The 27,973-nt window shown below is 38.4% G+C and overlaps 1 protein-coding gene across 8 annotated transcripts in view; it reads right to left on the bottom strand.

Moving 5' to 3' along the window:
- LOC124555023 (phosphatidylinositol 4-phosphate 5-kinase type-1 alpha) overlaps positions 1-27,973 on the bottom strand; it is a 319,011-nt gene that overhangs the window by 237,351 nt on the left and 53,687 nt on the right. For all 8 annotated transcript variants that reach the window (XM_047128774.1, XM_047128773.1, XM_047128775.1 and 5 more), the window contains exons 7-11: positions 25,360-25,494; positions 25,190-25,270; positions 11,383-11,639; positions 9,445-9,577; positions 2,468-2,555 (exon numbers count right to left, since the gene is read on the bottom strand). In XM_047128774.1, the coding sequence (XP_046984730.1) occupies positions 2,468-2,555; positions 9,445-9,577; positions 11,383-11,639; positions 25,190-25,270; positions 25,360-25,494 (694 nt within the window). The remainder of the gene's footprint in view (positions 1-2,467; positions 2,556-9,444; positions 9,578-11,382; positions 11,640-25,189; positions 25,271-25,359; positions 25,495-27,973) is intronic.

Here is a 27,973-nt window from a genome sequence, read left to right as displayed (position 1 = left end):
ACAGCCTGAACACTATGAAAACTGAGTTCATCAGGAAGGCTCGTAGGTTAAGTTAATAGGTACGAAAGGAGGTGAATTGTGAAAGATCCTGTATATCATCTGAAGATGGATAGTATCATACCAAATATGTAGTGATTAATAAAACAAGTGACATGACTATGAATATTATGGTTTGATAATCAGCTGTTTTTCAGTAAAGATAAATTAACCTTCAACCAGTAATACAATTACTGCAACAAACCTAAACAATTTGCTGGAAGAAAGTAATTTTCAGCAAAATATTGACAAAGACTGTCAATTACAATAATTTATTGTATTGCAAGACCTTTATCAAGCTACAGTGACCTTGTATACAGAAGATAAACATACTCCAGCAACAGTTACAAATCAGTGTAATACACTGTGTGTGTGTGTGTGTGTGTGTGTGTGTTTGTTTTCCAATTAAGACATTTCCCACAATAAAATGGCATAAGCCATGAAGTAACTGCCAAAGCAAATAAAACTGCACCTGTTTCTTGTGACAGGTGTTGCGCAATGGTGCAGCATACACTGAAATTGAAGTTCGCCAGCTGATGCAGCATTTTCCACTGCCCTGCCATCTGTCCAGTGCAGATCGTGTTTTTCACTGTGCCAGCATGCTATGGCATCCACAGGGAACCTTTTTCTCAAGAAATCTTGAGGAAGATATCGGGTAAAAAGTAGCTACTTGACAATAAACTTCTTATATTTTCATTATTAGTTACAGTTGTTATGTTTTGAAATTAAGTAATCCATTTGTGGAGTTTGTACTGAAAACTAATCACAGAAATCTTAAGCCTCCTGTTGCACTTTAGGTAATGTAATGCTGGGTAAGAAATGAGGCTAACAGGTTGACACTGTTTTTAAAGTTGAAAGCAGATTCACATCCATTCCCAGTGCACATTAAATAATTTGAATATAGCTGCGGACACGTGCAGTGTGAAACTGATTTGTTCAATTAGATAATCCTTTTTATGTATGCAGTGTGAAAGCTGACTGACCAATAAACATAAAACAACATTTAATAACTGCTCTCATTCTTAAATACACAATGAATATAGCCTAGCTATTTGCGCATTGTGAACTACGCTGCTTCTTCAAACCCACCCCTTTCAAAGGTAAGTGGTTCTCACACCTACATTGGTTCGTTACAGACAATAAGTGATATATGTAACAGGTTTGGTTGAAACCAATCCTGTGGTTTAGGAGGAGATGTGATACATAAATACATCCATTTTTATAATACATATAGGTTCACATACAAAAATGATGCTTATTTCCTGAGGAGTTGAATCACAAACAGGTATGAGCACAGAAATTCAAACACTTCAAGAAAGGTCGCCCGCTAAATAGAATTTCATTTGATGTCACCATTTTAAATTTGTTTATTTCATTTACTGTTGTTACCAGCTACCTTTTTTTTATGAAAGACAACTCTGAAAGCTTAAGCCAGCAACTATGTATCTGTAATTCTTCAGGCCTGTCTTGGTGATCTGTTGACAACTTGAGGTGTCGGACATTCTGCTAATATCAGGCAGAATACCTGACATTTCAAAGATGTCAACAGAATGCTGGGAAAGCCTGATGCTGGTATCTGGCATAATGGCTTACACCTCACAGATATCAACTATATATATGTTGATGATTATCTTGTATTAGTTTGATTCTACTGGTTGAACATTATTACAACAAATTGCTTTTAGACTCGTTTTCATCAAATTATTGCTTTTTCATTTTTATTTTCATTATTTTCTTTTTTGCCTGCATTACTGAACATCCTGCATATTACATTTTCATGTCTAATAGACTAGATGTAGCTATATTTACGGCTGCCACCACTTAACTACTACTATTGCTGACTTTTAACTATAATTATTTTAATAAGTGCCATATACCAGAAAAATTTAATTTGAAGATAGACCAACACAATTAAGTATTTTCACTGTTGTGCAGTTAGCACTGACATCTGTTAGGTGCAAAAATATCACATCTCTGTGAAATAGACACTCATTTCAGTTGGATCAATAATATTATAACTACAGCTGTTATCAATTATTTTCATGTTTCAATCTGCCTGTTTATGTGTGACTTTACTCGTTCCACTTCCCTAAAATCTCTCCATGATCAGATTTAAGACACACAATATATGAATACAGGAACAAACTTAAACCACTAGCTGCAATTACAAGTGAAAACACTGATTTATTGCACTTCACAAAATACTACCACTATTTTATTAAACCCCTTCTAAACACTCCCACTGTATTTCATAAATAAATGCCTGCAGGAAGAAGGAAAAAAGCTTGCGTATTGGGCAATTCAGTGAAGCCGCTGGTAATAAAGTGGCTTCATGTTACACAAGTGAAGTTCACCATACCAAGAATGCTATTAACTGAAAGGTGTTTTTGCATCAACATGAGAAGTTCTGAATATCAAAGATTTAACTTACGGGATGGTATTTTCTTGAACACTGTCTTCGCCATAAAGCCTTGAAACCTTTCTGCATAAAAGGCTGGCCTATGCACTGAAACGGTGTCCTGAAAATGTAAGCATGGATAACAACAACAACAATAATAGTAACAGTAGTAGTAGTAGTAGTAGTAGTAGTAGTAATCACAATTGTTATGCTTCAGAATAACTTTTGTTCGATACATTGAAGCAATTTGGCGATATAGGAAAGAAGGAAAGAAAAATAATAAGGAAAATCTTGGAACCAAAATATGACAATGGGAAATAGAAATTTAAACATAATAAAGAAGCTTGTGAAAGAATAGAAACAATATTAGATAACTGAGGAAGAGAGGAGTTGTATTCTATGAACACGTAAAAAGGCTGGTTAAAAAAGGATAGTTAAAGACTGTTTAGTTTTTTGACAGAATCCCAAAAGCATCAATAACATGTATCAAATAAGTTAATGCAGACCTGAGGGAAACTGATGAAACAGAGGAAGAAATAGGAGAAAGAAAAGTTCAGAGCAAAAATAAGTTACATGTCTTCCAAGAAAAAACAAAGCCAAAGACAGGCACAATATGGGCAGAAGAAAGTGGAGAAAACTTGTGAAAGAATAAACTACTGGAAAGAAAGTAAGTGGAAAAAAACAAGACAAGTCCCTCATGTGGTCATTGGTAGGCCACACATGGAAGCATGCTCCTTATCAAATAACCATCAAGAACATTCCTTCCTGGACAAAACTGTACTCCAAACCTGACTTGATGACAACTTTTAACTTCGAATGAGTGGGTTTCTACAGGTGTGGAATTGGTGAACCACCTGAATGTTGTCATTCTGTATTATATAATGTCAAAGAATATATTCTTGATGATTTTGTTTCTGTTGTGTCTAATAAACTAACTGAGAACACTAGTTGTGTCTATCTGCGATTCAGCATCTCCACTATATGGCAAGTAGCAATTTTCCTTTTCATAATACTGAGAACACTATTAAAATACATGTTGTGGCAATACAAATGAATTACAACTTACCATGAAAACCATAAGATGAAAGTCTATTTTAATAAAAGAAAGTATCTGTAAACACAAGTGCTCCCAGGCTGGCATGAATTAGTAAGATATTATGCACTTCGAACTTTGAAATTGACTGTGCTCACTTGCTGTCCTGTGTCACACTAAAGTAGTATTGAAAACTTTGCGGTTGGATTGTATGCATAAAGTAGTCAAGTTAAGAAATCACTCATTGCCATACTTTCATAAAGAAAGTTATGTATTCACAAAAACCAAAAATTATGTCAGCAGAAGCAGAAAACATTGGGACTCTATACAGGATCTATAAGATCTTCTCCGGTAAACTCCTTCAGTGTAAACAAAACAAAACAACATTGGTAACATATGGGCGGGCCCACATGTTGCAATGGTTGCTCCAACTGTGCTTCGGAAGCTTCGCTGTGAAGCACTTGCACATCCTCCATACATGCCTGATCTTTTCCCATGTGATTTGCATATTTTGGAGCCCTGCAGAAAGATATTAGTGGGCACTGATTTGCTTTGGATGAAGAGGTGCACACCTGGGTACAATCATGGTTCCACAAGCAACCAACCACAAACATTTTTCCATGAAGGCACTGACCATCTTGCCTCACAGCAGGATAAATGTATTAACAGTTCTGGTATTTACTTTTGAAATAATAAACAGATCTCTTACTTTTTTCCTCATCTGTCACCTATTCATTTGTCAGCCCTTTGTAATTACAACAATGCACCCTGTTGTCGTATTTTTATTCTAATGATGATGTAGGTTTTCTTATTTTACAATTATTGAATGCAATGTAATGCTGAATGATCTTTACAGTCACCACCAAATTTTAACAATTTTTCTTCCATTGAAATTTAATGATTATTTTGATACTGTTAATTCAATGTGTGTACTGTTGTTATGAATAATTAAACGCAAGCTTCTGTCTACAGGAGCAAAGATAAACTTTGGCTATAGCCCAGAGCTATACATCACTTCTGACAAATTTATTTAACCTATTATCGCTATCATCTGACTTTCTGGGAAGTGTCATTTGATGTAACGAGACACTCTACAGCTTCTACAGGATCACAAATGAAAAATTAAAGATCTACATATGTAACACATATTTATACCATAGTTTAACTAAAACCATACTTATAGTCCGTTGTTCCAATAATATTAATCAACGTAGTTTGCTTCATACTTCATATCACCTTTTACAGTACCATTTTAGCAAGTGTAATGCTTCTTTGTGCACCTCTTTTCGCAAAAATATTTTTACGTTATATGACAGGTTAAACATTGCTCATCTTAAGTTGAATCACGCACCACTGTTTGCAAAACACCTCAAATTGAAAACGACATCTCTTGTATTTGACATCAATCTGAATAATCTGACATAACAAACATAGTCGTCAATTCACAAGCTGCCGATGATACAAAAATGACAACAGAGTTAACTGTTGTTATAACTGTATAACAAATATTACGATTTTCTACACAACTGAAATGACAGTCATTATAAAGGTTCTATATGTTACAGTCTAGTGAATAATCAGCTCGCTGCATTGCTACTTCCACTGTTCTCAAATATACTGACCATTAGTTATTTGAATAAATAGGTGCTGCACTCTGATTCACATGTGTATGACATGGCTTGGTACCATAAGAAAACAATGACAAGGATACACAATTAATAGCAAGACAAATGTTCATAAATTACCTGTATTGCCTCAGGAAGATACGTGTAAAGTGGCATCCAGAAAATGTTTGGCAACTCAGTTGATAGTCAGATAATCCAGCTACAATCTTGGAAGGATGTCGGCTTAGTTCACTAGACAATCACAAGTAATTCTGATGAAATATTCTAAACAATTCTTCCCTAGTAAGTGACAGTTGGTTAGAAAATTTAACTGACTGACTGCAAGAAGGTTATTTTACAATCAAATTATAATTTCTCTCATATTTTACTGTGTGAGATATCTGCCTCTTTCTGCCTTAGCCACTATTACAGCAATGAGAAAGCATCTAGGTTTCTTTTATGTGCATTTAATGGCCCAGAGGAACTTATTGGAATATGGTCAATCTGAAGCTCCAATTTTTCACAGTCTATGAATGCTTGTGATGCCTGCAAGAAGCCACATCCAAGCATAACATTAAGGCTACTTTTTGCTGAAACAACAATTTCGAAGGGCTCTGTTCTGACATCCATAGTTATTCTCATAATACCGGTGCCTGTCAGCTTGTGACACAGCAGATGAATTATTACCATCTGTTATGTTTTTCTCCTCCCATAATTAAAGAATTTTTTCCCTAATTTTCAATATATTTACCTGCTGACACATAACACTTACTTAAAATTCTCAAGTTCTTACTTCAGTTGGGGTTTCACTTAATTTTATTATTTTGGCTGTTCTGATTCCATTGGTGTACTTAGTATTAATTAGAGCACTGTTACATAAACGTTACAGTTAAGTTAGCACTACAGTTTGATACATGCAAGAACTTACAAGTTAAACTTATATTTGAGGAAGCTAACCTACACCACTTGAAAGTTAAGCATTCTGACTTTCCAGTAATGTTTCTAATATTGCCTCAAACTAATTATCTACCCAACTAATTAAACTTTTGAAGTTCATAAGCAGAATCATTTTCCATCACAGGTTTTGTCATGCCTACTGTTAGATTCTGAACTTTGACCATCAACTTCTGTTACTTTTAATTTTCTTGTAGAAGACAACATACAGCATTCATTACTTAACTCATTACTTAATAACTCCATTTAATTTACTCTAGTTTGCAATACGGCACTTACTCATGCAAACAAGGGGAGCTACAACACATAACGATAATAGTGACCATGTATCTTTCTAAATTTCTGACTAACAACATTTTCTATGAATAAAAATCACAATTGTAGTTCATCAAAACAGTATAATCCGACCTAGCCAAATTTTAAAGAGCAATGTAATTTTCAAACTATTCACACATCTAAGTAGTTGGACATCACCCAAAACTGCCACTTTGTGGTTTGAGTGTTGATGAGTAAGGCCAATGTTCGAGTGTGCACTCCGTGTTGACTTAAATCATAAACATATTTGTTCTATATGTGAAAATTTGTGCACTGGTCACTGCAAAATTCAAAAACTGTTATGTTTAATAACTTTCATATGAACTGTGCTATAATTAGCAAGAGTGTGTAAGGTAATTTTCATTGGAGTGAACTACTGTTGGACTCTGTGATTCATGTTATGAACTGATTTAAATTCACTACTACAGTGTAACTGTCTGTAGCAGGAAAGTGAGAACTTTGATGATTTCATATAAATGTGAAGTGGTTTTATTTTGAGCCAGAATTGAGCAATTTACTTTGCCACTGTAACTATGGGTGCTTATTCTGGATAGTTGTGCTCGTAATTTTCCTTAGTGTAAAAACCAGTCACTGCAATTAATGGCTCTAAGCACTATGTGACTTAACTTCTGAGGTCATCAGTCGCCTAGAACTTAGAACTAATTAAACCTAACTAACCTAAGGACATCACACACATCCATGCCCGAGGCAGGATTCAAACCAAACTGTAGCACCTAGAACCGCACGGCCACTCCGGCCGGCACTGCAATTAATAACTGAGCTTTGAAAGGAATACAATGTGTGTGTTAGCGTCATCTAAAATGCAGTACTGTGCACACCTTTGAGCAATTATCACCCACACTCATTTAAACTTTCTGTTTTGAGGTGATCAAAACTTGTGAAACCTCCACTTGGTGAAGTCCTGTATCATGGTACTTGATAGACTTCTGCTGTGACCTTCATTAGGTGTGAAACGTTGTCGGCTTCTGTGACTAAGGCTTACTGTGTGAAACAGATCCAAAACACACTGTATACAGGGTGGTCAGAAACAGTCTGAAAAGCTTGTAAGGGTGTTGCATGGTATGTTGCGCTGAGAAATAACTGTTATGAAAAGATTTGGTATGTTGCGCTGTCTGTCTGTCTGTAGTTGTATATGGCATGCCACTTGAATTTGCGTGCAACTTGAATTTGTGCACATCACCCTCATTAGCTTCAATGCTAATTACCTCAGGAATGGCACAATGTATCAAATTGTTTTCTTAACAATTATTTCTAGGCACAACCTACCCTGCAACACCCTTACTACTTTTGAAACAGTTTCTGACCACCCTGTATATGGCTGTCATCTCACCCAGGCTTTCGGCTCTTTAATTCAGTTGTTCTTTGGCCAGTTGGACCTGGTGCCAGCTGTCATCACATGCCCTTAGTTTCCACTTGAAATTTGTTACACGGCTTGAGCTCTTCCTCATCATTCTTGAACCATTGCTGACAGCAACATCCAAGTAAAAGTAGACTTGGAAAAACACTTCAGGTCTTCCTACCTGTTGTTTTTAGTGACATAGAAGAATCCCTTTAGTTGTTTCATTAGGTAAAGGCCATGGTCTCCTGAAAACAATACTGGATGCTAGATATGCAATTGACTCACCTATACTTTTGTATTGATTAGTACCTTGACAATTCCGACTCTATGGCTGTTTGTATTTGGGTTCCTGCCCATGAACGTGACATTTTGTGTAGCCTATAAGAGACACAACAGTGTTGATGTCTGCGTTACCTAGCACCTTAGCCTAACTATGCCACAAAGAATTCAGCATCCTGAACCTGTTATGATAGCAGCCATCGACAAGAATTAACGCTTCACACCGAAAGCAGATTTATTACGTGGACACAAAGGGGTAAACAGAGATGAACTACTTGCCTCGAAAGTGAGTGCTCCTATTTACATACACAGAATGTTCTGGTAAATTCCATAAATAAGAAAGTCAAAGAACCTTTGTGAACATATGAATGTTAAATAATAAAATTTCAAGAGGTAGGAATTTAACCTGTGATACACGTGTCACCAGCCAGCAACTATAACCGCTACACCACAGCAGATGACGTACAGCACTTGGCAGTAATATTCTCAGCTGTCTGGATTAAGTGTAACTGCACCCTCTCTGCAGCTTCTTTCAGATGTAAGAAATTTGGATCTTTGTCTTCATCACGTTATGGCATTGAAAAAATTAGCCATCGTCAGTGCTATGTCAGCAAGAGAAGATAAATTAGTCCCATCTTCCATTATGGCATAGGTGGGTGTCAATCTACCTTTACCAGAGGCCTTCATGATTGACTTACATTCTACTGTGGCTGGTGTGGCATAATTAATGGTTGTAAGTGTTGTACTTTTGCTCTCACAACCCAAAAAGCTACCAGTTTCTCTCCAGACTGTCTGGTCTTGAACTTTCAGAGTGCTCCTCGCCTGCCCTTGATTGAAGAGCAGCATTTGTTGTTCCACCAGCTTGCAAGTTGCCTCTACGGGTATTCCAAGGTCTTTGATATGCATGTCTCAGTGTTATGGTGGATTACACTCTGCAGTCTCACGGTCTGTCACAGAATTATTCAACAGAAAGCCTGTAGCTATGGGCATTTTCTTCTGTGCAGTCCATGGATAAACTGAACCCATACCAGTGAAGTTTTTCTCACTCAAAAGGTTACAGATGCAGATCTGTACCACCTTAATCCTTGCCTTTAATTGAACACAAAAGAGAGTGAAAGCTTACTGATTTATACTAAGTCATATGGATGGCACAGTTCAAACGCTAGATTTTTAATAAACGTGCCAAATGATCAGGCAAAACTGGCAGCACTAATTTCATTGTGCTCGTGATTGTACAAAGTGACGTGTTGCAGCAACAGCTCATACTCCCGCCATGTAAAGAACAATATTCACATTCCACATTCAAATCATCATCTTCACGTAGATTTTGGAGACAATGGTTGCACACACGAAGTAAAAATCACAAAATGAAATAATTATTTCTTACCAGTAAACTGATAAGAAATAAACAGCAAACAGACTTGTGCACTAAAAATATGACTCGATATTATGTAACTACACTCACCCCATCATGAATCATAGCTTTCCAAGTATGTTCTAACTTCTTCTTTAATCGATAACTCTGCAGAATATCAATGATGCCAATAAATAGTAGGAGACGTTCACCACGAGCATTTCTGGCAGGAATCCCACCTGGTCTAAAGACACAACAATAAATTAATGGAAAATGCACAACAGCATCAATAATTGTACGGTAATAAACCAGTTTCTTACTTTTCTTTTCAGGTAAATCAGAACACCAGAAATTTTGTTGCTGTATTCATGAACAGTTTGTTGATGATTTAAATGATCTATTCTGTTTGTAATCATACAACAATACAATAAACATGAACCTTACTTTTCTTTTTTAATTCATGCACTTCAAAATTTACTAAGTTTTGAATATTAAATACAGTTAGCAGTATTACAAAAGGTCTTCAATATTAACCTTTTCATTGTACTAATAGGCTTATCAATGGAGTTCTACAATATACTAATAATATGTTAGTTTCAAAATTACAAAAAGCAATCAATAGCTTTCAGTCTAGGTTGGTAAGTATCACATACCAGAAGTTGTGTATCACCAATTCAAGTTACTTAGAGGGAAATTTTATTACTTCCAGACAAGAATAATGCAACATTCTCAAAGTAAATATCAATCTTCAGTTGATAAACAGCCTCTTGTTTCACAACACTTAAGTGTGAGAGAACTAAGAGATTAGTTTCACTTCGTAGCACACAAGAAAGGAAGGAAGGAAGGAAAGAAAAACACTACTAAAGGAATTGCCACAATTCCACATATGAGAGAACTAAGAGACTAGTTTCAAATCCTCTTGCACCAGAAAGAAAGAAAGTAAGGAAGGAGAGAGAGTCTGTTAAAGGAAAAACAGTTATATTTGGAAATGGTTAATAAAGTATATGCACTCCATTTGAAATTTGTGAGAATGTCATCTTCATCAGAACTATGTCACATTTTCCAAAACACACTTGACAGTTTTATCAAGAAAAACTGAAAAATATCTGAGAATCTGTTTGATGGTAAACAGACACACTCCCCATCACTGTGAAAGGTCACAGCTATTAACATTCAAGTGAACTAAATAACTACTAACTAAATGTGTCTCGTATTTCTGAATAACTTCCAGATCCTTTAATGACCTCACACTCATGAAAACTAGGAGCTGGGTGAGAGATTTGTGGTGAACAAACATTTAAGAGCAAGGAGTTTTTTCCACTATCCCACAAGCACACACAGTTCTCTTTTCAAAACTGAGCTGCTTAGTGATGCCCTACTCATGGACTGTTTTCAATCTGCACCTGCACCACATATACTTCAGTAATTACAAGTAGAGTGTGGGCTGATCTCAAACTTCCTGATGCATTAAAACTGTGTTCTAGACTGGGACTTGAACCCAAAATCTCTGCCAGCTATATCGACTGATCTATCCAGGCTCGACTCACAACCCACCCTCTCTGCTTTACTTCGGTGATTACCTCTCTCTCACCTCCCAAATTTCACAGAAATTCTGTTACGTAAGTTGTGGGACTACACTCATTTGCTGAGCAGTGCTAGTCTCAGACATTACGCAGGAGAATTTCTGTGAAATTTGGAAAGTACAAGAGAGGTACTGGCAGAAGTGAAGCTATGAGGGTGGCTCTTGAGTCATGCACGAGGTCCCTCACCAGAGCACTTGTGCAAGAAAGGCAAACATTGTGTGTTTGAGTTCTGGTCCAGCACACAGCTTTATCTAGCAGGAAGTTTCAAGTCATTTCTTTGCTAATAATTTCTGCATTTCTGCATATAATCAACTTCTACAGGTTGTCCATAGTGACATTACCTTAGATGACACATTACACTTCATTTCCAAAATGAATGGGCTCTGAAGAGCTGACTGACAATGGCAGAAAACGGGTCCACAAATGCAACATATATATTATTCAGAATAAGGTAAATTACACTTACGGGACATCATCTTCCTCATCTATTGGCTCACTTTCTGCCTGAATACTTTCCATTGCTGTGGAGTGAGCAACGAGCCTTTGCCTATTAATAGAACGTGTCCGATGTAAAATTGTTGCTGATGCAGCCTCCCTCTCTTTTTCGATAAATGCAGCTGCAGGGCTGCCTGGGCCATCACCGCTGGATCCCTTTTCATGAGCTGAAGCTTTGCTTCCATGTGCAGCCCCTTCTTGCTCCTTCCTTTCCTCCTCTTTTCTCTCCTACAACACAGAAAACATGTGGATAGAAGGAAAAAAACATTCTCTGAGTGTGGAAAACAAGGCTTGTTACTGGCTTTTCTAAATACCCTACCAGGTTGCCTACAAATATAAGATGCAGAAATGCAATATCTACGCACAAATCGTGAACACAATGCCCGAGCTGAATATTTTACACAGACTAAAGACATTTTTGAAGAAGAGCAGTGCTATTCTGAAGGTTTTTGAATAAAGATTGTTGGAAGCTGCTAAAATTCAGCTGATTCATATACATGCAAATGTTAGAACTCAACTGAAAAAGACTGATTAAACCAACTTAAAGTGAGATGATGATGCCTGTGGCAATTACATGCATGTGTACATCTTCCCCTTAAGCTATTCAGTGAAAATACAATTAATTTCCTCAAGTCTTTCGTTCTAAAAGTACACTGATTTATTACTATACAACAGAGTCAAAAATATGATGAAGTGGAATCTCGGGACTTTTCTATATATACATTTAAAAAAAAAAGTTTATGACTGCTTTTATAGCATGAAAAGAGAATGAACTACTATCTTACAAAAGAACAATAGCAACAATGCCTGAACATTAAAAGCAGATTTTTTTGTATCAATGTTGGTAAAAAGGTAGGTCACATCAGGAGGAGGAGGGGGGGGGGGGGGGGGGGATCATCCCCTACCTTTTTTCAATGGAAAAAGTCACAATGAATGACAGTACGCATTTCAAAAGCTTCTAATGAGGGCAAAGTGTTTCACATTAGGTAGATTCCACTGTGATGCTACATAAATTACTTCCAAAACACCCCTTGGAGTTCAAAAAATAAATATATACAGACAGACTTAAATACTGGAGTTAGTGGTGTACATCTTTTCCCTACAAACAAGTTTAAACACCACTAGCAGAGCTTTAATGGTTTCAAATGATTTGATATGACAATATGCCCACAAACATCATGATGCATCTGTTTGCAACTTAAATTCCCCAGTTACAAACACTTTTGAAAAGCTCAGAGGAAGAAAACTAATACTTTGATCTTCCTCTCAAAACAGTCTTTCATTCAACTGTGTGATGTGAAAAATGGTAGTGGGATGGAAGGACAAAACCTTTTAGTTCCAATGCTGGAATGTGCACAATGTCACTGTGCACAATATTACTTAAGTTAATACAGATGGTGCAGAAAGTTTCGCACAGAGTTTCTTCAGTTTGTGGACCACCAATTAATATCAGGTACGCATAGTGCAGAACTGTATTACTATGAGACGTGTAAATTCAGAGAGCGTTGCTTAATTCTGCAACTTGTGGTTCTGATGGCTGTGTTAAAATTCACTTCTGTTGATATTTGTATATGTTCATACATGTACTGTACCTAAAAGTGTTGTCTACTGGGATATCACTTAGCATCAGCAAGCGTTTCTAAGGAAGGGAGGAAAATTGTTAATTGTTATACAGTGCAATGTTTCTCAAAAGCTGACCTTGGAACAATTAATCTTGGAGGAATCTTCTCCAGTGTTTGGAGAATACTAATGACAACTCTGCCATATTCAGATCTTTCAGAGTAGCAACTTCAGCTTCAAGGATGTTCTCCACTCAGATTCATTTCCATCAATCACCGCTGATAATTTTTTGCAGAAGAGAAACTAGAAGGCAAAGGCCAGTGAACAAAGAGGATTCTTTGGGCTGTCTGCACAGGCATCTTTGATTATTATGGTTGATAACACTGAAGCAATGAATCTTTATTCATTGTGGGGTGCAAATTCTCCACAGAAGAGCATATGGCATAATATTGGTTCTTGTAGTCAATGTAAATTCTCAAAATGTTTGGATCTGGTACCTACCATAATATGAATAGTATTGTTTCAGATGATGAAAACTGGCTTGATTGCTAGAATCTTCCAATCAAGTATTAAAATAAATAATAAATAAATACATACATAAATATGGATGTCTTTAAGTAAGTCCACACTAGGCACCGTCTGCATATCATCATATATCAGAAAGTGAACAGTTGCCATTTTTCTTGTTGTGAAGGGAAAATTTTACTCTAAAAACAAGGGCAAGTTTTATATCAAACACAGTCATAGTTATCTATTTGATACTGAAAGCAGAAAATTATTTCTTTCACTGTGACAGTGGTCCAGCACACTGTAGAAAAAATTGCACCTAGTATTTACATGCAGTAGGCTTTGAACTTCTTAATCATCTTCACATATGTCTTTAATTCCTCAATTGACTATTCTGATAAAGAGCAGTCATTTCATGCAGAAAAAAAAATCTACCTGCAGGCATGAGATCAAGAATACGAGGTGTGGCTAGAAAAAAACCGGACTAGTACTGGTGAAACAATAAAACGAATGCAATAAGGCTGAAAGTCGCGTGGCCTGTCACGTGACTCTCGCTCCGCCTACTGCTCGAGTTTCATCTGCCTCCTGCACTCAGTCTGCCCGTGGCGTCTGTTTTAAGTAGTTGACGTTTTGTCTGTGCGTCGGAAAATGTTGAGTGTACAGAAAGAACAGCGTGTTAACATCAAATTTTGTTTCAAACTAGGAAAATCAGCAAGTGAAACGTTTGTAATGTTACAACAAGTGTACGGCGATAATTGTTTATCGCGAACACAAGTGTTTGAGTGGTTTAAACGATTTAAAGATGGCCGCGAAGACACCAGTGATGACACTCGCACTGGCAGACCATTGTCAGCAAAAACTGATGCAAACATTGAAAAAATCGGTAAACTTGTTCGACAAGATCGCCGTTTAACAATCAGAGCAGTGTCTGAGTTAACAGGAGTTGACAAGGAAAGTGTTAGGCAGATTCTTCATGAAAGTTTCAAAGTGTCTCACAATTGAACAGAAGGAACGCCGAAGAATGATTTGTTCTGACATCCTGGAAAACATTGAAAGTGTTCCCACCTTCTTACAAAATGTTATTACTTGCGATGAATCGTGGTTTTTTACTTACGATCCCGAAACTAAACGCCAATCGATGCATTGGAAAACTCCTGGTTCTCCACGACAAAAAAAAGCACGAATGTCAAAATCGAAATTCAAGGCAATGATGATTGTTTTTTTTTTGACATCAAAGGGATTGTGCACATTGATTTGGTACCAGAGGGACAAACAGTGAATCAGCATTACTACATTAGCGTCCTGGCTACCCTACGTGAGCGAGTACGGAGAAAACGGAACGATTTGTGGAGAAAAAAGTCATGGATCCTTCACCAAGACAATGCCCCAGCTCACAGTGCGTTGTCAGTGAAGACGTTTTTGGCAAAACACAACATTCCCATCTTAGATCATCCACCCTACTCACCTGATTTGGCCCCCTGTGACTCTTTTCTTTTCCCTAAAGTCAAGTCAGCTTTGAAAGGAACTAGATTTGAGACTGTTGAAGCAGTAAAAGAAAAAGCGACGGAAGTAATGTATGGACTTACCGAAAATGATCTGCAGCATTGCTATGAACAGTGGAAAATTCGTATGGAGCGGTGTAGAGACCGAGGAGGAGAGTACATTGAAGGAGATAACATGAAATTGTAAATAATTGTAAATAAATGTTTTTTCCAGCATCAGTCCGGTTTTTTTCTAGCCGCACCTCGTATGTCCATGGAAATTACTTTTGATAAATAAAATAAATGAAGCTGTATTGGAAAACGTTTATAGGTACCATTGTATAACAGATTTAACAAAAACGCAAAGTGATTTTCCCAAAAAATGGTGAACATAGTGCATGTGTGTATAGACAACTAAGAACCATACGTTTCTTGATGCAGATCTGCATAAGGAAAGCTGTAAGCACATGCTGGGCAAGATGAAAGGATGAAGATAGAGATTTAAAATCCACACCAAGAAAAGCTACATTTACTATCACATCTACACCAAAGTCATTAGATACAGAGCCTATCTCAGAGTGGAGATGTATGATTGAGAGAAAATTGCCAGTGGTCTTCTCAATGGAAGCAACCCTAAATTCCGCTACCGCTATTTCAGAAAACAAAATTTAGAGTGGCTGGAATGAGACATGAACCCAACTTCTCAGTCCCACTTCCAAAAAAGCCTGTGTTGTGATGTCTCACTCATGTATCATGACTAGTGTTACCTTCCATATTTTCTTCCCATTTCTGAGAACAATTCCTGTGGTATGAAGAACTACACTGCTGTAGATATCAGGATACACCTCAGTGGCTTAAATCACTGACCGTGATGAGTTTCTTTTTGGTGAGACATGAGCATTTCAGAAATGCACAATAATTTTCAATTAAATAATGCAAAAGAAAGAAACAATACCACAAAGCCTTTAGAAAACATCATCATCTTAGACGATTCTCATAAGATACTATTCAACCCTTTCCCTCATATATGTAGCATATGGAGGAATGTATTGATAAAATAATAGAAATTAGGGTACGGACAACAATATTTCCCCAGCAACTACTGAGAATGGAATTGGAAAGTTGCACAAGTAAATTTGGTAGGCAGGAAGCCCTTTAATCCTGTAATAATGGCACTGACATGGCTCAGTACATAGCTGTTAAACCTACAAATAGAAAGGTTAGTGTTTGATCCCTAACTGATAGTACGACTTTTTTGCCACTTTGTGCTATCACCTCTGAAACTGCTTTGTATATGTCGAGAATAATAAATTGCAACACAGTATGGATCCCACATTATGCTGTCAGTCCCCCACATGAATGGCGAGTATGTCAGTTCACAGATCACAAGGATGCAAGGGTATACCACTGATGAGAGCAGCATTTTGCATGGTGAGATACTGTCTGCCCCCCCCCCCCCCCCCCCAAACCAATCTTCATGCTGTTGACTATTTTAAGTGTCCACATTAACCTTGAACATCAAATGTTTGCCTATAATTCCCTGAACAATTATATTTGGCAACGTGAGGAGATAAACTTGTTGCACCACAGAATTTAATTTTTGGTTAACGTAAAATTTTTTAAGTTTTTCCCCAGCAAGCACAGAGCCAAGCTAAGACAGGCTCGAATGCAGTGTCTCCATCAGAGTGAAAAACCAGGAAGAAGAGCCAATACTGCAAACAGTGAGGCACACCACTGGGCTTTGACACACAACAATCGAGCGGAGATGAGAGAATGCAATCGCAGGAGAATGCTCACTTTGTAACGTCAGTCTGACACCACCACAAGGTGAGGTACGACTGTGTAACACACAAGAGCAGCTCCAAAACATTCAGATGTTGCAGAAAGGGCCAAGCTGAAGATCTGAGAGCTTAAGTAGGGACAGTATGATGTGGCGCAGTGTGCTGGTAAGCCTAGAAAATGAGACCAAATTTGCTCATTGCCACAGCTCGGCAGCGTAATTGGCACAACGTAACCAGTATAAATACACTCTTGCTCAGAAAAAAAAAGACGGAACATCTTGAGTGACTAGAGAGAGGACGTTCATATTCACAGGTCATGTACATTAGTATGTTCTGCAGAAACGATTAGCATTTCAATCATCTTGGTTCAGCATGTGTCCTGTTGTAGCAGGCACAGGGTCTGCCATGGGCCCTAATAACTTGTTCCATGAGTGGTGGCATGTTGCATATAAGGTATGACTGGTGTCCTGTGGTATAGCCATCCATGCTGCATTCACCTGGTTCCAAAGTTCATCTGTGGTGGTTGGCATTGGGTCACAGTACTGCACCCATCATGTCACCATATCCCACACAGTTTCAATTGGTGACAAGTCTGGTTATCTGGTGCGCCAGGGCAAAACGCCAACATCCTGTGACACCAAGAAGGCACATGTTCACACAGCAACATGTGGTAGTACATTGTCTTGCTGAAAAATTGCATCTGGGGTGTTGTGCAGGAAGGATATGACTTCAGGTAGCAGGATGTCATTCACGTGTGCCACACTGGTAACAGTGCCCGGGACACGCACCAACTGTGATTTGTGGTTGTACCCAATAGCATCCCATACCACAAGGCCTCGAGTTGGCACTGTATGTCTTGTGCGAATGCTCACGGATGCTGCTCCCTCTCTGTGGCAAACCAAAAAGCGGCCATCATTCTCAAACAGGAGATGGTCCATCACCTCTGATAGCGTGTGATGTGTTACACTGTTCCACTGATGCACCAGAGCCAAGGAGGGCGCAGATTTGTGACATGTCAATCTTCTCGGCGGGGTGGTCTGGGTGGTGTGACGTGACCTGTCTCGTTGTGTTCTATGGCCTTCTGTGAACCATTCTGCACACACTCATTCATTGCCGAAACACTTCATCCCACACAAGCAGCAATTTCCCGGATGGATGCATCACATTCTCTCGTGCCAATAATGAGCCCTCTTTCAAACTCACTGATTTGATGATACAATTCATGTGTGCATCTGCAAGGTATCCTGCACATCTGCGTGAGTCACACTCATCTATTATGTTCGGTTTATAGCGACAACGAGAGTCGTAGGTACAGTTTACTGGTAGGTGGTGGGCGTCACGATATTTATGCTGACCTTGAAATTGTGGCCGAAATGGTTCAAATGCTAATCATTTGTGCAGAAAATATAATGTACATGCCCTGTGAATATGAATGTCCAATCTCTAGATGTTCAAGGTGTTTTGTTTTTCTGAACATGAGTGTACTTAGACTTCTGAACCATTGGGTCGGTTGGCATGACAAAGTCTTACAGTGAATCCAAATTGAAGCTGTTCTACGATGTGCTGCTTATTGTTCATCTGATGACTTCTAATACAAGATACCAGCAAACCAGCTTGATGTACTTCACTGTCATCAATTACAGTGCTGCCACCATTGCTGCTACTGATGTGAATACTTGAGTGTCTTTGACCGATGACCCAGTCAATCGAGGGCGACCCTTGAGCCGCCAACTTCACATCTTCCGCAAGAGTGCATTTGTGGTGCCCCCTGGCTGAACCTGCGAGTAGCTTCCGGTGTCTTGGCCGTCTTTTGTTGCGAGGCCAGGGCATACTTCTGCACTGCTACCTTCATCCCATGCAGAACTGCTGGCCATCGAGCAGGGTGCAAACTATGATGACCATGACAGCACCTTAGTGGAATGGTTCACCAAGCTGTTTGCACCCAGGCTGGACAGGCAATGCCTGCAAACTTCTACACCAGCACCCTGTATGATGCCACCTCTGCTGAGAGTGTGCAGTCCCTGACTGCGCCAAGCCACGTTACCGCCTACTGAGCCTCGTGAGTCATCTGCACCCAGCCATGAGTGCCGCTCTACTCAATGCTGATCAACACCATGTAGAAGCTATTTTGTATTGTATAAATCCTGACAATAAATGTATTCACAGCCAACAATGCCTTACTATGCCCTCTGGGATGCCATCGGGCCACACTCACGCATTCCAACCTTCACATCCTGCATATGTAGAGACCACAGTTCCCCCCGATTCTCCAAATCTTTCAAGAGGTACAATGTAATTAGGCCAGATGCTTCTGTGCACTAACAGCCAGACTTATTAGCTAGTGACGAAGAGGTCTCGGGTATAATTCCATGTAATGTATTCACATTTTCTGTGGAATAATCCTGAGAGTGACCATTCAACCTCATGAGGCCAAATAAGGAGTAGCTAAAAAAAAGTCAACAGACATGCACGCCACCCAGTGACACAAAATCTTAAGGCTTTCACCAGGCTGACAGACATACTTTCTTAAATAAAATTAAATCTAAAGAAACGGCAGCAGAAATGGGGGCAGACAGCACAATGAGAAGGGTGCAGTTAACAGAAGGCTCAAAAGACTGTCTGCAATCATAGATACAGATCAGACATTACGCGGATCTCGGAACAAAACTATATTGGGATCAACATGGTCACTGTACTCACTGAATGCCGCAACATACAAAACTAGTGACTTGCCCCCAATTTGCTGAAATAGAACTAAGTAACTATGGCGGGACAACTTGACTAGTGTAACAGTAATATTATTTTTGGGCTACTGTGTAGAGTTGTTATTAAAATTCCAGCAAGAGCTATGGGAACTTGCTGGTCAGCTGCCTCAAGTACCAGCCTAACAATGAACTACCTTTTCTGTGTGTGCCTTTCCCCCCTTTCCCAACATAACACTGTTACAAAGAACACTCTGCTGTGCACCATTGGTACAAAGTATTTTCTCCCATGAACAATCAGTATGAAGCACAGTCCACCACACAACATTGGTATGAACCATCTGCTACCAGGAAACATCATTTATGGAGCATCCTTTGCCATGCAACATTGGTACCAAGCAGCCTCCGCCACACAACATCTGTAACAAGCAGTCTCGACCACACAACATCTGTACCAAGCAGTCTCCACCATACAACATTAGTATGGAGCATCCTTCACTACATAACAGTGGTACAAATCACACAGGGCCACTTAACATGCACCAGGCACAGCATAAGGCTGTGCGAGCTTATTCATGAAAGCCCTATCAGAATCACTACAGTAGTTCCTGAGATCAGAACAGAAAGATATAATCAAGGCAGGGGACTTCAGCTAATGTATATATGTATGTATGAATGTATGGATGGATGGATGGATAGATAATAGTATAAGCACAGAAGGATGTTGGAGTCGCATTATACAATGGAGACATCCTTAAGCCAAACAGGAAACAGTATTCTGAAGCTTTGATTTGATGCTCTGTCCATCATGTTTTGATTTGCTGTACGCTGGAGCATCATACCAGTATGGAACTGTTACATTACATTACCAGCTGTGTAATAAACTGTGCAAAAGTGTTCCTTTGTACGAGGCCGTATCAGGCCATGTTTCACATATTCCTATTTTTAATTGGGATGGGCTGACAACATTCTGACGAGAATTGTTGTTGTAACATGTACTTTCAACACCAACAGCAGCTAGTTCCTCAGGAAAGAGGTGGTGGCCAACCAAGTGAGAATGTCCAAATTGTTGAACTATTAAACGTAATAAATTCTTACATCACCACCAGCTTTCACAAGAGGTATCACTGAATAAACACACATGGAACATGTTTGCTTAGTTACTAGCCTCAAAATGTCATCAGGAATGAACCATGGCTTTGTGTAAAGAACAATGAGTCACATAATAGTGCATAACCAAATGCAAAATATTTGATTTTCATAAAATGTACCAGCAATACACAAGCACAGTGTAGTTTTATAAAATGTGGATTTAGGGGAGTAATATGGTGGCGTAAAAACTTTAATACACAGTTCAAAAGAATTATGTAAACATGTATATCAACATCCGATATGTTAAATCTATTATGATAAAGGCAGTACCTATTGTTTTACTGCATGGCTTGAGAGCTTTGCTTTCGATGTAGGCTACGATTAACATCTTTCCGACTTCTCAGAAGGAAGTGCATACCGGCATCCCAGTGTTTTCTAGTGAGGTACGCAGGTGGCAGTTGTCATTTTTGGACACTGTATTCAACCAAGCACATGCACTGCGACAGCTTAATGCAGTGCAAGTTACAAGGGCAGTCGATTTGATCCAAAAAGGATGCTCTTTCGGTAGTGTCATTGCAGATGCCAAAGCCTTTCATTATGTCATCCATAGGTTGTGGATGCCCTAAAGGGAGATAGGTCAGTAAACAAGGCAAGTTGGACAAGGTTGCCAGTGCATTACAACCCCCACATGGGGACCAATACCTGGCCTGGCCACCTCTGCATTGCCACGTCATATAGATACCCGCAGAGCACTGCAAGATGACCTCAGAAGGGCCAGTAACTGTAATGAACCATTTATGAGATAGGACTTTATGACCCAGGTGACCTGTTCAAGTACCCTTTGACACGACATCACCTTGTAGCTCACCTTCATGTCTGCTGTTCCCTTATCAATGGGCAACCTCATCACTGGTGAAACATGTTATTCACAGAGGAGTCCAGATATCCTCTGACCCAAGGTGATGGCTGTGTTTGTGTGCAGAGACCTGTGGTGAGTGGTACCTGCAAAATGTTGTCCAGGAAACTGAAAGATTTCCAAGGTCCTGTGATGCTGAGGGGAGACTTCAGTGCATCGGCCATATGGATCTTGTTGTTGTCCATGGTCACCTTACTGTCATGCAGTACATCAAGCAGAACCTGTTGGACCATATGGTGACTGCTGCATACTGTGGTGGCCCTGAGCTGCTCCTAATGCCGAAGTCTAAGTGGTGGGCATCAGCAGAGATGTCTTGCAAAGCCTGGACATTGAAGTAATGGCATTGCCAGCAGTGAGTCCTGACCTACACTCCATTTTGAATATGTGGGACATGCTTGACAGCTGTGATCGTGGTCGTGATGTTCCACCAGACACTCCAGGACTCTCATTAATTCTCACTGACGAATGGGAACAGATAACACAGAGTGACCTCCATAGACTTATATGGAGCATGCCATCATGAAGGTGTCAGGCAGTGATAAACACTCATGGAGGGCATACACATTATTGAAGTTTTCAAAGTCAAATGACAAGCACATAGGATGATGGGATGAATGGTGATTTCCAATTTGTTTTCGACATCGGTTGTACATCTCAGTTCTTTTTATGTAAACGATCATGGATGTAATGGTGTTTTGTTGTGTACTTAATTTTTGAAATATAAAGGCATAATTTCATAACATACCCATTCCCCAATTATTGCTCAATGGAGTATGGCAGATGCCCAAATTCATGTTGTCCTGATTCATGTTGTCCTGATTCTTTTGAACAGTATAATTTATTTGAGTACAGTTAGTCATATGCTGCATAAACTTTATGCTGGCCAAGAGACTTTAATGCAGTGACAGAAATGTATGGCCTCTTGGTACCAATGTTTGGTTCCAAATATAGCTCTAATATGGTAGCATCCGAAGAAATTGGAGACCACATAAGGTTACAGATTAAATACGCTAATAACAAAAAATAAGGAATTATGTTTTGAATCACCTTCTGTGTGTGGTTTTAAATAAATAGGTAAATTATCAATCATAACTCTCAATGAGGAACAAAACATTGGTTAGTTTCCAGCTGCAGTAACTTATGGCAAAGAATAGGATCATAAATCTACACTTCGATTGATAATACCTCAGTAGAATAACATAATCACTGAAAACATATGCTTCAATTTTAAGATTGTTAAACTTGAGAAAAAAGATAAAGGCAAAATGTAAAATGTTTATTTTCATAGCATATTAAAGTGTAACATATTTCTATCATGGGGTTTCTCTGATCATCCAATATAATGGGGGAAACAAAAATAAATGCTGCACAAAATTTCTTTTTGCATTAAGTTTGTTTTCAAAGTAATTTACCGATATTCAAAAATGTATCATATTTACAGTGACGAAACCCATAAACAAATTTTAAATTTACTGTCTGACATAAGAATTTGTGGAGCCTTGAAACACTGACATCAAGACTACACATGACAACAAATCCATCAAAATTACTGTATCAGTGATTAAGACACTGTATATGTTGCACTGTCAGGATGCACAAAGTCATTAAGAAATAGAATATAATTATATAATATGGGGCTACACAGAAAGATTGATTAGAATGGCTCAGCTGTAATATTATTCGCTTTTCTTCATATACAAAATTTATTTTCCATTAACAGCTGTGCTCTTGATATTACACATGAGCAGCTGCAATGCACCTTTCAATGGCGTCCCACCTTACACAATGGCTGATCCAGACTGTGGAGCATACCCACGAGAGACTGATAAAGTTCCCCATATCTGAAACTGATCATATTTCAATATACGATCATTAAGAACACAACCATTATTGGGAAACAAATTGTGAATATGGAGGACCGAAAAATTTTATAAGCTCAACAGAAGAAATATATTCATGTAACAGTCTGTAGCACATCAGTGAGCTTTGTTAAGAGTCATAAGTCACTATGGAGGGTACTATACATGATTCTAGATATACAATGTAGTAAAATGCCACTCCATCCACATCACCTCATGTACATAAGGCACACAGCATGGACGCCATTGTAGCCAAATTTGTTCACTGCTCCTGTCAGTCCCACAGATTTTCAAAGAGGTTCAGATATGGGGGCTTACTGAGTCTCATGACATGTGATTGCTCGCGTCTTTCTCATTCCAAGTAGTTACCATTTTGCGCATTGGTTGTAGAGCATTTCAAGTTAACAGTGACTTCAACCAAAGGGCCCATTTCTGCATATCCAAAATGTTATTTTGGACACCACACTCTACACTCTAATGAAATTCCCTCTGGTCTGTTCATTAGGAAATTACAGCACTTCCTATATCAGCATTACATAATTTGGAACACAAGTCAGCAGTCCCCTTCTGCCACAATAATCCTTAGTTCCAATTTGTACAGCTTATCCTTGTGAACTGGGATGTCAGCTATTGGCAGGATGTCTATATGGTAGAATGCAACTACTGATCTGCTAAATTTGGCACCCTCTTCAGGGAATGATTTTTAGTTATTTCAAAGTTAATCCCTTCCCTTTGTTACTCGGACACAACAGCTTTGCACAACTTTTAACACAAAGTAAGCAACTGTGCACTGTGTACACACTGCACACTAATCTACATTATCGAAGTGGCAGGCTCTGGTCCACTTTACTGTACATTATCTGCTGTTACTATTACCTTGAATATATCAGGCCACAACGTGTCCTGAGAGAATATTTGTAATGGAACATCATTGCAAAAAAATATTTGAGAATGTGGGCACGTAAACCTAAAATAAACATAAACCAAACCTAAAATTAAGGATACAGCTCATTTCTCAATTTGTGAGGCGCAGACATGGTCTAGGTCATTGAATGTGCACTGTTTCCTGAATTCTAAAAGAGCCACTGGATAATTCACCCCTGGTATCTCAGGAACCATGCACTGCACAGTATGAAGTACAAAGTTTTGACACAGGAATAGTGCCACACTTTACACTATGTCAAATTTTACTTTTCTTTTTGAACAAGATGATTGCTGCAAGGTTTGCATCAATGGCAATCCAGCAATTGTGTAAGAACCCCGTACCAAATAGACAGTAAGAATTGGGGTTTGGACAGCCACCAGTTAAGACTCACTTCTCATATTTCAAATAAGAACAGATTGTATTGCAGTATGGTGAGAATATTTTGCAGAATAAACTCCCACCATTTCTCTACAACAGCTCAATAATATTACACATCATTCTCTAGAAGCTATATGAAATTTGGACAAAATGAAAACTATTTTCAACAGAGGACAACAGCTGTTACACAGTCCGATTACAGCCCAACCACTAGACAATTTTTGTAATAGTCATGGGAGAATGGTAGAATTCTGGATAATGCAATGCCTTCGTAACATGGAGAAATGTAAGTTGCAGAAGTTTGTCCTATCTCACACTGAACTAACATTTTGTGCCCTGTCCATCTTGCACTGTGCAGATGGCATCACAATATCATCTGCATTTCCAAGTTCATGTGTTATTTGGTGTTGGCTTTGTTGATGGTGGATAGTTTTTTGTCTGTGCAATTGTTTCCATGTCTATCAGAATAATTTATTAATATATGATACTTTTTTTTTCAGGGGACACACACACACACACACACACACACACACACACACACACACACACACACACACACACACACCATTTTGCTTACCGCCTTCTCCTTTGCTGCTTGATCCAAGTTATGTATGCCAACCAACAAACTATAATCCATTATTTTAAAACTTTCCAGCACCTGAAATGTACAAATCATATCAATATTAGTTTCTGACATGCCCTCAAAACAAAATGACCACTAAATACTTCAAAATTGAGTCTACTTACTCTACAATCCCTCTGAATTGTCTTAACAAGGGCTGCATATGTATCTGCCTCGAGTCCTATCCCCTCAGGGTGATGTTCCATAAAATCTAAATCCTTAAATGTTGGTGAACTCTTCTGTCGTTCACTTTTAGATGCCTATGATGGGGAAAAAATAGTATATATGTTTTTTTTAACACATCAATGTGCATACGTCACATTCTACAGCTCACAACTACTAGCTATCTACAAATATTTACTTCTTTACAGTAAATATAGTCAGCCATTTTAAAATCTAAAACAGGGAAATTGTTCATTAAAAAAGGCATCTAATCAATCCATAAATTTCTTTCCCAGATCGATTCCTGTTTCTATTCCATGACGAATTTCTGGATCAGTTTACCATGACCCATTACTTTCCACATTCTCTTTCTGAATTTCTAAGAACATCTGTTTTAGCCTTCTGTTCCTTGTAGCTTATTTACAACATTTGGTTTCATTTATGTGCTTGTCTGTCTACTGCTCAACACTTCCTGTACACGGCGAGTGGTTGTCTCTACTTGCACCTTTTTTTCACACTCCTTAATATACAAATGAATAAACTTTTGCACAAATACAAAAACAGACCACACCAATACTTTCTTGTACCAAATGTTTTAGATCATGTACTACAATTTTTATTACGTAATGTTACTTCACCCTTGACGGAAAAGCTATACATGCATTTACCTTTAAGGAAACCGAAATGCCACTACTAAATTTCATTCAATTTTACTGGTGTGGATGAGCAATTGCTGAACAGTGGACTCAAAATGGGTACGGTTCTTCATCCAAATACGAGGCGCATTTACTACACCATCTGGCCATTCTTCTACCAGGAGGATTCTGCAGCCAAGCACTATCTTTCCATATCTTCTCAAAATACAGTATTTTGACTAATAAGCAGCACTGGTCCACTGTCCCAGACCAATTACTGCAAGTGCTCTTTTTCTCTTCTTTAGGGCCAGCAGCATAATATACGTTAGATAATGACATCCATATTATGTTGTTAGTGAACCACGTTTTAACTTCACTGTTTTGATAAGATGGTAATTTAAGTAAATATATTGAAAATATGTCTGACAGCAGTTTGACATTTTAACTCTTTTAACGCTGTATGTTTACAAATATAGTATCATAAGAGTTGAACTACCAAACTGATGTCAGACGTATTATTTTCAATATATTTACATAAATTACCATATTATCTAAACAGTGAAAGTTATAAGACAGTCCACTAATGATGTACATGGACATCACATCAGCTTAAACATACTTAAAATTTGCGATAAACGCCAAAACAGTCTGTCGTGAATAAAGATTAGTTATTATAAGCAGCTATTCCGGTGCACCTTACTAATAAAGAGTATGTGTCATTATGTGTCTCCTTGGTAATGTTGTTAAGGAATGTTTTATGGGTAGGGTGTGGATCCTGGCAATTCAAAATGGTGCACATGGATAATTTCACACACTTTTTAGAAGTACAGGAAATCACAGAGAGACAGATATAGCTATAAGGTGGATGCCAAAGAGTTTGCAATCATGATTCTTCAATAGATGCTTATATTCTGGCTGCCCTGTGAGCAGTTGTGAAGGTAGAAATTGATCTAGAGCAGATCAATATTTGAATGATTCTAGTTTCTTTTGAAACAAAGTTTTGAACAGCATACTCTTACACACCTATTGTGATTACTATCCCATTCTGAAATGTGCTTGTGTCACTATGCTCACTTGTAACGAAGAAAGTGCACATCATTCTTTTGCTAACAGCCCTAACAAACTTCACTCTCATTGGATGACCTGAACATGACTGCCACTTTTATTTCCAGATCAAACAGGTACAGCTATCTTCTGTCACCAGTTATGATGGTGGGCATTTACTACAACTTGCCAACCCATCATTCACCTGTCTTTGTAACTATAAATGCTGAACTTACACGATTCCTAGTACATAAAAAATGGTATCCATCTACATCTACTGCTATACTTCGCAAGCCACCTTGCAGTGTGTGGTGGAGGATACTCTGTTTATCACTGTCACTTCCTCCCATTTCTGTTCCAGTCATGAATAGTTTACGGGAAAAAACAATTGCCGGTAAGCCTCTATGTGGGCTCAAATCTCTCCAATTTTATCTTCATGGTCTTTCCGAGAGATATATGTGGGAGGAAGCAATATATTTGGTGACTCTTCTAGGAATGTACGCTCTTGGAAATTCAACAATAAACCACATCATTTAGCAGAACACCTCTCTTGCAGTGCCTGCCACTGGAGTTTGTTGATTATCTCTGTGATGTTTTCATGATAACTGAATGAATCTGTAATAAAATGTCCTCTTTTTCTTTGGATCTTATCTATTTCCTCCATCAGTCCTACCTGGTATGGCTCCCAGATTGACAAGCAATATTCAAGTATTGGTCGAACAAATATTTTATAAGCTACTTTCTTCACTGATGGACTACATCTCCTGCGGATTCTTCCAATGAATCTCAGTGTGGAAAATGACTTATTAATGATCAATTTTATGTGGTTATTCCATTTCAAATCAGTCCACGTGCATACTCCTAGGTATTTCATGAAAGTATCTGCTCTCAGTGTTTA

Source organism: Schistocerca americana, chromosome X (genome assembly GCF_021461395.2).
Source record: "Schistocerca americana isolate TAMUIC-IGC-003095 chromosome X, iqSchAmer2.1, whole genome shotgun sequence".
Taxonomy (NCBI): domain Eukaryota; kingdom Metazoa; phylum Arthropoda; class Insecta; order Orthoptera; family Acrididae; genus Schistocerca; species Schistocerca americana.
The sequence above is the reverse complement of the archived record's forward strand: the minus strand, read 5'-3'. Positions and strand labels throughout refer to the sequence as shown.